The following is a 12,276-nucleotide window of genomic DNA, read 5'->3' on the forward strand; positions in this document are numbered from 1 at the left end:
TGCCTTTTGAAATTTGAAGAATGAGAATAGGGCACATCTTTTTATTAGCCTCTGTTGATACTGTCTGTGGAAGTTCTTTCTTCTGAAGAATAGGATAAAAAATTTTCAGATAATACACATACAAATAAACTTTTACAACTTTCAAACTTCTGAAAAAAACCTTTATTATAAAATTGAAGTGCCTTTTTCAAAGAATGTCCCAGGGTCCCAGTTTTTTCAAAAAATGCCCCATAAACCTCCCTGTCTACCTAAGGCAGGTAAGCCAGTCTACAGGCAGGATTCTTGTCAGCGTGGTTAGCCCTTGGGAGGGTGTTCCCCATAATGACCTTCTTCCTACTTCAAATCTAACCCCTGACTGAACCATTCAAACTCTCTGGTGGAATATGTAAACAATCATGCATTTGTTTCTACATCTGTTGGAAGCCAATTGGCGCTCTCTGTATCACTGCAGAGACCATCTCCAGTAAAGACCACCGAACACAGAAGCTAGCGAAATGCTACATAAACAACCTTTTGCTCATCACGGTCTCCTTCAGAAACATAGCTGAGCTTCAAGGACCAAAGAAATGGAGAGAAAAAAGAGTTTTTGTCTGCAGAAGTGCACATTTTTCAGGCTAATCAGAGGCTTGGCTTTTAATGAGCAACAATCCCTCTCCACTCAGTAGAAGAACTTAATCAGGTTCAGGATGCAATTCAGATGCCAGTCAATGTCTCACAATCCCACAAACCACTATATTTCTGTACTGAGGATCCTAAACACAGGAAAAGTGTTTTTTTCTTATGCAAGTACCTGGCTTAAAATACTGTAAGAGTGTTCAGCCAATAAGCTTCCCTAATCTAGATATCATTTCACATCACAAAAGAATCATTACCAGGTAAACTTCCAAGAACGTTGCTGCCACAAAATAGTGATCTATCACTAAAAACAACAGCAAATAAAACAGTAGATCATAGATGTCCAGAAGGCACACACAGCCAATCCAACATCCTACAAGGGCTCCCCCATCACCCTGCCCTAGGCCTGGGAGAACGGACAAGCCTTCCACGGCTTTCTGAGTCTCATCCGGGTGGGAGCCATCCGGACCTCGGGACGATGCTGCTCCAGGGACAGGCGCTGCAAGGCCCCCATATGGGACACCAAGAGGCTCCTTCCTCCGCCTGATCTCACTGCCCCAGCAGAAACCATTGGAGGCCGGCTGTCCCTCCAATCTTCGGACTGCAAGAAGGACCAGGGCTACTCTCTGCCCTGGACAAAGCCTCAGCACAGAGGCGACCTGGTGGTTCTGCTGGATCATCCCAAAGACACCGATGTGGGATGGGATCCCTCCGGATTCGGCAGCCGCTACCCTCTGCCCCTGGCAGCGACGGAGGGGCCAAGGCAAAGAGCAGGAGCGGCAGCTACCGGGGCCAATGCGCTCCCCTGACAGCCAGAGGCCTCTGGACCAGAGTCACACGGGAGAGCCTGAGCCACAGGCAGCCAAACCACCTCTGCCTCCAGAAACAGCAACTCCTCGCTTTCAGCTTCCCAGCCCGACCCGAAGGAGGACTCCGGTGATGCCCAAGTCCTCCGGCCTCTCCAAGCGACTCGCTCGGCCCCGGGAGAAGCGGCACAGGCACCGGCCCTCCGCCTTCAACCGCTGGGCGCCCCGGGAGCCCTTCCTACCAGAGCCCGGCTCCCCACGGCAGGAAGGCCCCGGGCGGCCGGGGGAAAGCGGGGCGCTTCTTCGGGCAGGGGAGCCTCCCGCGGAAGGTCAAAGCCGCCGGTTCAGAGCAGGCGCGTCCCGGGGAGCCTCCTGCCAGCTCCGCCTCAAGACCGGGGCGGCCTCGGGGGGAGCGAATGCCCGGGCCGAGGCGGGAGAGCGGGGCCGGGCAGGGAGCGGCGGCGGCGGCGGCGGCGGCGGCGGGGCCTGCTGGTCCGAGCGCCGGAGGGGCCGCAGCGCCACCCTCCCTCCGTCCCCATCCAGCCGGCCCAAACTCCTGCGCCGGGGAGGCCTCGGACTGGCGTAGCGCGGCCGCGCGCCCGGCTCACCTTGACGCGAGTGACGAGGTGCGTGGCCAGCTTGACGACGGCGAAGTTGCCCTTGCCGATGGTGCGCTCGATCTCGTAGTAGCCGATGCGCGCGGGGCCCGGGGGACGGCCCGCGGTGGGCGGCGGGGCCAGGCGGGGGCCCGGGGCCACGAGCGGGGCCCCCCCGGCGCCGCCGGACACCGCAGCCGCCGCCATCTTACCCTGAAGGAGCCGACGACGACCCTCCCCCCGCGCCGCCGCCGCCGCCGCCGCCGCCTCCTCCTCCTCCCGGAGCTGCGGCACCGCGTGAGCTCATCCGCACAGGGGCGGGGTCGCCGCCGCCGCCATAGCAACCGGCGGGGGAGGAGCGCGGCCGGCAGCGACGGCCGTGACGCGAGACGACGTCAGCGCCGCCAGGAGCGACCCGATTGGCCCGCGGAGGAGCGCTACGGCGCGCGAGAAGGCACAAGCCGCCTCGGCCTCCGTCGGGGATGCGGTTCGCCCTCGGGGGACCGGCGCCGACGACCTCCGGGAAGGCCTCCCGAGGCCCGCCGCCGACCTGGCCCTGCCGACGGGCCGAAGGCTCCCGGAAAGCCTTCCCCCAGCCCGCTTGCTCCGTTCAACGCGGAGGCCCGAGGCCTCCCCGCGCGGTCAAGTCGAGGTCGGTGCCGGGCACGGCAGAGGGAGGCCTCCGGCCCTGGCCTTTCGGCGCCCGCAAAGCCGCGAGAGACCCGGGCGGCCTCCTGCAGCCGCTCTCGGGCGACCGACCGGCAGGAGCAGCAGCGGGGAAGGCCGCTTGAGCGAGGCGCCCTGCTTTTTCTTAAGAAACGGAGCCAAGGCCTGAACAGGCGGTTTTCCCCAGCCAAATAAAGGTCCTGGCAGCTCCCTGAACGGATGGAGCGGTCTATAATAGGAATTGAAAGGGAAGATTATAGGATGAATAGGAAAAATGCCATTAAGATAGAATTAAGAGGAATCCTCATTAGACTCTCATGCAGATGGTTGGGACTAGCTCTCTGCTGCTGTTCTGGTGTGACAACAGTGGGAAGAAAGCCCTGGCGTTAGCAGAGTTTTTAGTTCACAATGGATACGGACTAGATGAATTTGGCTAAAATCGTCACAAGTCCCAACCGGAAATAACAACTTCCTGACCCTCCATAGATTGGGATTTTCAGAGGGCCTCGGGAGTAAAGAAGAGTTTGCTCTCGGTCTTCAAAACTTCGACAAACCCGAGTCAGGATCCTGGGTTGTGGTGCTGGACGCTGCAGGCCAGGCTCCATAACAGCCTGTACAGCGATAGGCTCAGAAGGCGCTGGGATGCCCTGGATTGACACTGGAATTGAGAAGCAACTTCCAGTCTGGGATTCCTGAGCAAGAGCTGGGAAGGATTACTTTGTGCCCTCTAGAGTTCTTGACCAAAACCCTCCCAGGACCTTGCCAGTGGCCACATTGGCTGGGATTCATAAAGAGTTAAGACCATCTGAAATATTTACCTGGTAAACCTAGTTTACTCATCCCAGGTTCTGAGCAACTTCATGAAGGATACGGCTGTCAATGGAAACTAGTTGCAGTACTGTATTCCAGTCCCCCAGCTCTTTAAAATACACTCTCTAAAATTGAGGAAGTTAGCCTCTTTGCTAGCAGTTTAAAAGAACTTAAATATACATTATAAACAGACTCTGATTTATCATAATTGTTGATGTTAATTTTTCTCCTTGTACATTTTAAATTATGTTTTCCTCATAATCGCTGAGGCACTTCAGTAGTTGGTGGTTTATTAAGTAGTGATGTTTTAATCAACAGGAAAAGCAAAATAGGTCTTAGTGTGAGTTGCTAGTACAGCCAAATGATAATTGCTGTTGCTTCATGTTCTTGGGAACTGGCCCCAGGCATCTATTTGGCCACTGAAGGTTGGATAGACCGGCTTTTTGTCTGCTGAAGTATAGCTTATGTTCCTATGGCATTCTCCAAGCAACAGGTGTAGGGAAGATGAGTTCCATATTTGAGTTCATTAGAAGAGTAGTTGCACTGAGACTAGACATTCCATACGCCCTGTTGTTGTTAAGGCCCCGTCCCTAACTGGATCTTATTCAAGGAAGATGAGCAGCCATCCGGGGCACCCTGCGTAAGATCTGATAAAATAGCTATCAACATTAATAGCACTTAAGACTTATATACCACCCCACAGTGCTTTACAGTACTCTCTAAGCAGTTTACAGCATTAACATATTGTCCCTAACAATCTCTTCTCATTCTACCAACCTCGGAAAGATGGAAGTCTGAATCAACCTTGAACCAGTCAGGATCAAACTCCAGTCTGGGCAGTTTGCCTGCAATTTAATCACTGGGCCACTAGGGCTGTTGATACCCTGCCCCTTGTACGAATGTTTGAGAAGATGAGAGTTGATCTGGTCTGATGAGGGCAGAATTTAAAGGTAAGAATGATTCACAAGATATACGCATTTCTCCTTTTCTGTCTTTTTTTTACCAGATCTTCAAAAGGCAAGAGGAGGATAACTTCCCATTTTATATTCCCTCTCTTCGTCATTCTGTTTCTTCTACTAATAGCAGCTACCAAATGATCTTGACCCGGCCATGGAAAAAGCTATTCTCGCTGCTTCCAGAATTTGAGAGCTAAATACATGATAATGATAGTTCTAATCTATCACAAATGTTGACCACTCATGATTAATTTTGCACAATTAGTCCAGATGGTTTTTTTTTTTTGCACTATTAGTTCAGATGTTTATAGATGTGGGCCATGCAGGCAACAGCAAAAGGAGAAGCTGCATGAGATGCACTCCCAGAGTTAGAGGGTTGACTTTGCAGCTGGCCGATGGGCTCTGCTCCACGTAGAGATCTGTGGCTTGCATCTTTTACTAAGGCTGTTGCCTAGGGAAACAGCGGAATTAGTCTTCAGCAGTCCAGTGGTTGCCAGTGGCAACACTGGAGCATCATCCCCCCTGAAAGCAAAGAACAGGTATGTGGTTACCTGTTGAAAAGAGAATCAAAGGGTAATCCTTGCATGGAGGGGAGGAAGGAACTGTCTCTTGCTTAGATGGCTAACCTGGACTTTTTGTGGGTTTCAAGTGAGAAAGCATATTCTGTGCCATTGCTTTATTTGGCTATTTCCATTCTACCACCATCTTCCTTTATTCAGTCATCTGCGCCTTGTTTTGTGCTGTGACCTCAAAAATACCCAACAAGGAATTGTTGTTGCCTCTCTGGCTCAAACTCAATAGAATGGCTAGATAAGACATTTTATCTGGGGGAAGGCAGGAGAGTAGCTGATGTTCTGTGCTAATAAGAGGGTAGAGTTTCATCTTCTACTCCCTGCTCCAACCCTAAATATTTTGCTTTCTCCTTTCCCAGAGTTTAAGAGTTCTGCCTTGTATTTATTAGGCTTGGAACAAGGCTTGTTCAAACACCTGATATCTCCAGTGTGGATATTAGCACCAAAGAATATGCTCTTGGTAGGAAAAGATGAGATGCTTTGAATTGAGGGAAAACATGGCAACTCTACACAGCTAATTCCTTTTTTGTTAGTCGTGAAGTCATGTCTGACCCATCGCAACCCCATGGACCACTTTCCTCCAGTCCTTCCTCTCCTCTACCATCCCCCGGAGTCCATTTAAGCTCACGCCGACTGCTTCAGTGACTCCATCCAGCCACCTCGTTCTCTGCCGTCCCCTTCTTCTTTTGCCCTCAAACGTTCCCAGCATTAGGCTCTTCTCCAGTGAGTCCTTCCTTCTCATTAGGTGGCCAAAGTATTTGTGTTTCCTCTTCAGGATCTGGCCTTCTAAAGAGCAGTCAGGATTGATCTCTAGGACTGACCAGTTTGATCTCCTTGCAGTCCAAGGGACTCACAGGAGTCTTCTCCAGCACCAGAGTTCAAAGGCCTCAATTCTTTGGCACTCAGCCTTCCTTATGGTCCAACTTTCACAGCCATCCATTGCAACTGGGAAAACCATAGCCTTGAATATGCACACTTTTGTTGGCAGGGTAATGTCTCTGCTTTTTAGTATGCTGTCTAGATTTTCCATAGCTTTCCTCCCCAGGAGCGTCTTTTAATTTTTTGGCTGCAGTCCCCATGTGCGGTGATCTTGGAGCCCAGGAAAATAAAATCTGTGACTACCTCCATTTCATCCCCATCTATTTGCCAGGAATTAAGAGGGCCGGATGCCATGACCTTCCTTTTCTTAATCTTGAGTTTCAAGCCAACTTTTGCTCCTCCTTCAACAGCACCAAGAGGCTCTTTAGCTCCTAATTCCTTTGCAACTCTACAATTAAACATTTTTGTTTTGGGACTGATGATCATCCAATGGTTAACATTACACGGTTTCCTATTTTAAAATGTCAGCTATTTCGGATCTCTAAGAAATTTTCAAACTCCAGTAATCAGGCCCAACTTAGTGGATTTCAAATATTTATTGTCCATTAGTGTCCAGGAGGCTTTGGGCTGCTGAAGAAATGGGGTGATATATGTCGCTTGCTGCCTCGGCTGAACCGGGACCAGGCAGTGGTTTGCACCACCCTCTCCGCACTGCCATTTGGCCTCAAGCAGACGTGCCGCATCGGGGGTGCTTCGGAGCTCCCCCAAGTCCAGGTTCCGGAAGATTTGGCTCTCCTCGGGCGAAACGCTGCGCCGGACTCTGGCCCAAGACCCGGCAGGCAAGCATGCAGGCAGGCGCCCTTCCAGGGTGTGGGACTAGGTGACCTCCAGCGAGGCCCCGATCCCACCCTCTCCTCGGGCTGAGCCTGCGGGGCCGTCGTGGTCACCGTCCGGCCCGGTCCTCGCTCAGCAACGGAGGCACAAGCTCTGGCTCCGCTCTCCCCGGAAGCCTCCGCGGCGGCGCCCAATCCACGTGGCCAGCAGCTCCAGGGCTCCCCCTGGAGGCCACTCGACGTCACCGGCCGAGGCCCCGCCCCTCCAAACGCGTCACTCTTCCCGCCCCCCAGAGGGCGCCGGCGAAAAAAGCCCGCGAGCGGCGCCCCCTAGGAGAACGCCGAGGCGCCAGGCAGCCCGGAGGCGGGATTTCCGGCCAGAGCTGCGAAGACCGCGGAAGTGGGTCATCGCGCAGGCGCGCTGCGTGGCGGCCGGAGCGGGGGAGGGGCGCGCCCGTCGGAGCCGCGGGGAGGCTGAGGGAAGGCCGAGCGGGCGGAGCGGATCGTCGCCGAGGAGCCGCCATGGAGGCGCGGGGGCAGCCGCAGTCGCCAGCAGCGTGAGTGCGGGGCGGCCGAGGGAGGGACGCGCACCCCCTCCGGGCAGCTTCCGCCGAGCCCGCCTCCTCCCGCGCGGCGGGGCCCTGGGCGGCCGGTTCCCATGGCGACGGGCGGGGCGGGGGAGGGAGGGAGGGAGGGAGGCCCCCGCCCACCGCCCACCCCTCCTCCTCCCTCTCTCTCTCTCGGCAGGGACCGGATGAGCCAGGGGGACGCCAACCCGGCGGCCGCGGCCCACATCGCGGAAGACGTGCAGGGCGACGACCGGTGGATGTCCCAGGTGAGCCGTCCCCCGGGGCAGAGGGCCGGCGCGGGGAAGCGGAGGAGCCTTCGGGGGCTTCACGCTGCTCGTCTCCTTCCCTGCAGCACAACCGCTTCGTCTTGGACTGCAAGGACAAGGAGCCCGACGTGCTCTTCGTGGGCGACTCCATGGTCCAGCTGCTGCAGCAATACGAGGTACGGGGCCGATCCCTTCATGGGCCTTTCTGCCAATTCGGTAAAATGGCACATTCGCCCTGTGAGGCAGCGTTCCACCCCCTCCGCTCATCAGCTTCAAGTGGATCAGCAACGCCCTGGGTTTCCAGTGGAAAAGCTTGGATCGTTCTGATTTGAAAGGGGAGGGCAAAGGCTGGAGCCGCCTTACGGAGACTGTTCCTCAAGACTCATAAAGCAGAATGCCAGCGGATGTCGAAAAGGTTCTTTGCGTCTCTTACCCTGCAGGCATATTTCTAAGCGGTTTGAGGATGCACAGGCAGCTAGGGTAGACCAGGGGCCACCTCGGTGGGCAACGACTGGCCCCTAGGGGACAGTGCAGCATCCGAAACTCACAGAAGGCATCGTGGCTGGATTTCAGTATCATAATTTGGTTGTTTTTTGTGGTGTTAGTTGTGTTGCATCGTGGGAATGGGCATGGGAGGGTTTCCAAAGACAAACCGATTCCATTCCCAATCCTTAAAGTTTGGTAACCTCCAGATGATCGGAAGTGTCCAATGCACTTTAAGTGTTGCCCATCCTTATCTGGATTGCAGATGACCCAGGATGGACTTTTTGCTTCAGCCTGAATAAAAATGTTCCCTTTTTTAATCTAAGCAACCTCTGAATGCTTAAGTATATCAATAGTTTATTCCTGAAATCCCCTGCCTTTGTTCAAGGATGATTCTGAAAATTTATCATTGCAGATATGGCGAGAACTTTTTTCACCATTACATGCGCTGAATTTTGGGATTGGTGGAGACACTACAGGACATGTTTTGTGGAGACTGAAGAATGGTGAACTGGAAAATATTAAGCCCAAGGTAGGGTGCCTGTAATTGTGAGAAAGTACAAGAAACCTCCTGTAATATTCTCCCCTCCCTCCCTCCCTCTCACGCACACAGACAAACACCTGCTGCCCTTTGCTAGCTTTTGTTATACCCAAAGCATTTCTATGTTATTCTAATTCAGAGCCTGATTGATATCTGTGACTGGCAAGGGAGCGGAGAGCTGCTGACTGCCATGTTCCCTGGGTGCTGAAACGTTATAGGGGCAGCATGCGATGTTTCCTTTTCCTCTGAAACCGGGTAATGCAGAAATCATTGCGGTTTGTCTCTTTCTGGTCCCTCAATCACAGGTCATTGTTGTTTGGGTTGGAACAAACAACCATGAAAACACAGCAGAGGAAGTAGCTGGTGGAGTAGAGGCCATCGTGAGACTGATAAATACCCGGCAGTCCCAGGCTAAAATTATCGTACTGGTAGGTAAAAGTAGCATCTTCGATGCATTTGTATATTTTTGTAACTTGTTTTTTTTTAAATCAGGTTGAAGGGAAGCATCATAAGAACTGTGCTGGCTTTTGTTACAGAAAGTCAGTTGGAGAAGCCTTATCTTGGCTGAGGAAGGGAACTGGAAGTCTGCCTCAGACAATCATTAATTTAATCATTGTTTTTGACAGCTTAATTTTTGTAAGCATCTGGATAATTTCTTCCACAAAGGCAACTCTAAGTAAGAGCAATACATGATAGTATAATTTTCCACATGCTGATTAATCTTTTAAAAAATGGCTGTTGAAAAGCCAAAAATGCATTTGTGGGAGTTTGGGAGACATTTTAGGAGCAGAAGACGATAGATGCTTCTGAAAGACTAGTAAGAACAAAGGTCTCCGCTTGCCAGAGAGGCATGTGTGTCCATGTCCAAACAGCAGACAGTGATGCTAGGCCGGGGGGTTGGGGGCGAGCTTTCCGTAGGGTTAAGGAGCCTGCTAACCTGCCCTTCTCGCCTCCCTCGTTCAAGGGCCTGCTCCCTCGAGGCGAGAAGCCAAACCCCCTGCGGCAGAAGAACTCCAAGGTGAACCAGCTCCTGAAGGCCTCCCTGCCAAAGCTGGCCGGCGTCCAGCTGCTGGATGTGGATGGAGGCTTTGTGCACTCGGATGGCACCATTTCATGCCACGACATGTTCGATTTTCTGCACCTAACGGGTGCCGGCTACACAAAGATCTGCAAACCCCTCCATGAACTCATCATGCAGCTGCTGGAGGAAACCCCAGAAGAGAAACAGGCAACTCTGGCCTGACAGCCTCCCCATCCTACCCCATCCCAGCGCCATCAGCCCAGTTCTTTTTTCCATGGCACTACTGAATCCTCGCTCAACGTGCTTTCCATTGTTGAATGTTACTGGGTGTTGTGTTTAGCACTGGAAAGGGGGGTGGAGGGTGGCACGGCCAGTCCCACAGCCTGTGGCTGGCCAAAGATGTCCCACGGCCTCTTTGGTCACTTGGCCTGAACAGGTTTCTTCTAACGGGATCTCCCCATAGCCGTTTCTCCCTCATGGGGTGGTGAAAATGCTGATCAGCGGCCCGCTGGCTCCTGCTGCTCTCCTTCCCATTCCTGCCTCTTCGGTGTCCAGGCTGCCCACAGCGCTGAAATGCCTAAACTCATCGGTCGCACTCACATTCCACTCCCTGGACTGAAAAGTAGCTGCTTCTTTAAAAGTTGGAATTGTTTGAAGAGTTTTTATATTTACTGGATTTGGGTTTTTGTTTTAAGTGATATTAGCTGCTTTCTTGCTTTGGCAAACAAACAAAACCAGAACAGGAGACCGCTACCTGTTGACAACTTGATACACATGAACAATTATGTTGTTGAGTGAGTGAACACATTTAACTTGGCTATTTCATTTCTTTGTTAAAAAGGATGTGTGATTCCTTTGCTGGGAACAGGATGGGGGGGGGGGTCAGCTTCGGAAAACTTGCCCCTGAGGTATGTTGGTGCAGCACTCCCAACTTGTCCAAGGCCTTGGAGCCTGTCTCCTCACTCCCATCCAGATTAAACTGACGCTTCTCCTCGCTAGGTTATCTGCTGCAAAATGCTCATTTTCAAGAGCAAAAAGCCAGTGATTGTTCCATTGCACCCCTCCCCCAACCCACCCTTCTTGCAAGGCCGGAGCTTCACAATCCCAGGGCATCCTTTTCTTTTTTTGGGTCAGCCTTGTACAAGTAATTTACTCATGCAAATGAGGCCTCTGGTGGCGGCCATGTCATCTGCCCATGATATTTCAGGTCTACCAGAATATAGGCCCCTTGTGAAGGGAAGCCTCTTTCTCTGGGCTTGGTGTGATGAGAAGTTTTTAGAAAGCGTTTCTGAAACATAATGCCTCAGTTCATACAGTTCATACAAGAGATTTTTCTGGAAAGAACTTTCAGTCTTAGATAAGTGAGATTGTGGGAGAAAGATTTTATCCCTAAACAGGCAGTGAAGAAGGGAGATACTTCACCTCTTTTTATCTGAGCGAGTGATGGGCAAGGGTCTGCTGCCTCAGTTCCCCAAATGTGGTTTGATGCCAGAGAATGCAGTGTAAGGAATGCAGTGTGTGACCACCCAGATGTTACCATAGTTTCCCTCCCCCGTAGGCCACCCCAGCTGTAGCCCCTGGAAGGTCACCCTTTACCCCCTTGGCTTTACATTTGTTCTGAGAAGACTTCTTCATTCATGGATGAGCTCTTGACCACGCGTGTCTTCCTGAGGCTTCTGCCCTGGGTGGTCCGTGGTCATCCAGTCAGCCATCTTTTCCCTTGCATCTCCCAGCACAAGCTTCAGCTTGACAAAAGCACAAGGCTTTGCTCTGTCAAAGAATTCCCAGAATGAATCCGCCCTCCTGAGGCGCTCTGTCTTGGCATCCTGGGATTGGGATGGGCAGGGGCCATCGTAGCGGCACCTTGCTGCTTGCCTGCAGAGATGCCTCCGGCCTGAGGCTTGCACCATGCTTGGCCGTTTCTGACCTGTGGCTGCTTTGTAGCCCAGCGGCTTCTCTTGCATCCAGGCCTTGGCCAGCGTCCTCGGATGGGGACTTGATCGCAACACTAAGAAAGCCCCCTGTCTTCCCATGGGACTGGCAGCCTCACCAGAGCCCCCTGCTGCATCCTTGGCGCCAGCGATCTATATCCTGCTGCTTCCCTGCATCCCACAGAGGTCCTGCCCCTCACATAGGTTGGCTCATCTGCTACGGGCCGAGGAGCACCACTTGCTTGTACGACCAGCCTCCTCCTCCTCCTCCTCCTGGGCTTTTCCTTGCCGACCCTCATCTTGTTCCTGTTTGCCGGCGTGTACTGCACCCCAAATCTTGTCTGTCCTGTGATGTTCCAGCATTGCCTATTTTCTATTTATTGCAGCCGATGGGGAGCGCAGATGAAGGCAGGGTTGTCTTGTACTTGTAACCTGCATGTGGGGAGGGGCTGCCTTTGCCTTGCAGGAAGAGCTGAGAGTTGGGGCGCAGCAGTCGCTCGGGCCCCCTCCCGTCAGTGGCTTCCGGGCGCCCCGGAGGGAGGACTCTGCTCTGGCTAAGTGGCCTCGATGGCCGGTAGAGCTCATTGGTTTCGTGCGTGTTTCCATATAAAGATCTATGTTCCATCCACAGTCTTGTCCGTGTCTAATTGGGGGGGGGGGGGCTTTCCGCCTGGGGAGCTTCGCAGCGGCCGCCGACGTCTCGACCGCGCCGCTCCGTCTGGCTGGGGCGGGCCGGCCCTCCTCCTCCTCCTCCTCCGCGGCCCGCCCTCGCCCGCCTCCCCTTTAAAGGTG

General features: G+C 53.2%; 2 protein-coding genes across 4 annotated transcripts in view; one reads left to right on the forward strand and one right to left on the reverse strand.

The window, feature by feature from the left end:
* Positions 1-2,244, reverse strand: part of SIK3 (SIK family kinase 3) — a 47,638-nt gene extending 45,394 nt beyond the window's left edge. For all 3 annotated transcript variants that reach the window (XM_070952190.1, XM_070952189.1, XM_070952188.1), the window contains exon 1: positions 2,030-2,244. In XM_070952190.1, coding sequence (XP_070808291.1) covers positions 2,030-2,224 — 195 coding nt within the window. In that variant the 5' untranslated portion in view covers positions 2,225-2,244. The remainder of the gene's footprint in view (positions 1-2,029) is intronic.
* Positions 2,245-7,124: 4,880 nt separating this feature from the next.
* Positions 7,125-12,112, forward strand: PAFAH1B2 (platelet activating factor acetylhydrolase 1b catalytic subunit 2). Its single transcript, XM_070952396.1, has 6 exons — positions 7,125-7,230; positions 7,421-7,508; positions 7,595-7,684; positions 8,407-8,523; positions 8,838-8,960; positions 9,497-12,112. The coding sequence occupies exons 1-6, from the start codon at positions 7,196-7,198 to the stop codon at positions 9,773-9,775; spliced, it is 732 nt and encodes a 243-aa protein (XP_070808497.1). The 5' UTR covers positions 7,125-7,195; the 3' UTR covers positions 9,776-12,112.
* The last annotated feature ends 164 nt before the right edge of the window (positions 12,113-12,276 follow it).

This window comes from Pituophis catenifer, unplaced genomic scaffold (assembly GCF_029215685.1).
Source record: "Pituophis catenifer annectens isolate HBS135680 unplaced genomic scaffold, rPitCat1.0.hap2 SCAF_12, whole genome shotgun sequence".
Classification (NCBI taxonomy): domain Eukaryota; kingdom Metazoa; phylum Chordata; class Lepidosauria; order Squamata; family Colubridae; genus Pituophis; species Pituophis catenifer.

Bases quoted from the DNA above. Each gene is read 5' to 3' on its own strand.
- PAFAH1B2 (XM_070952396.1), top strand. From the start codon at position 7,196: ATGGAGGCGCGGGGGCAGCCGCAGTCGCCAGCAGC. The intron at 7,509-7,594 runs GTGAGCCGTCCC...CCTTCCCTGCAG, and splicing joins ACGACCGGTGGATGTCCCAG to CACAACCGCTTCGTCTTGGA. The intron at 8,961-9,496 runs GTAGGTAAAAGT...CCCTCGTTCAAG, and splicing joins AGGCTAAAATTATCGTACTG to GGCCTGCTCCCTCGAGGCGA.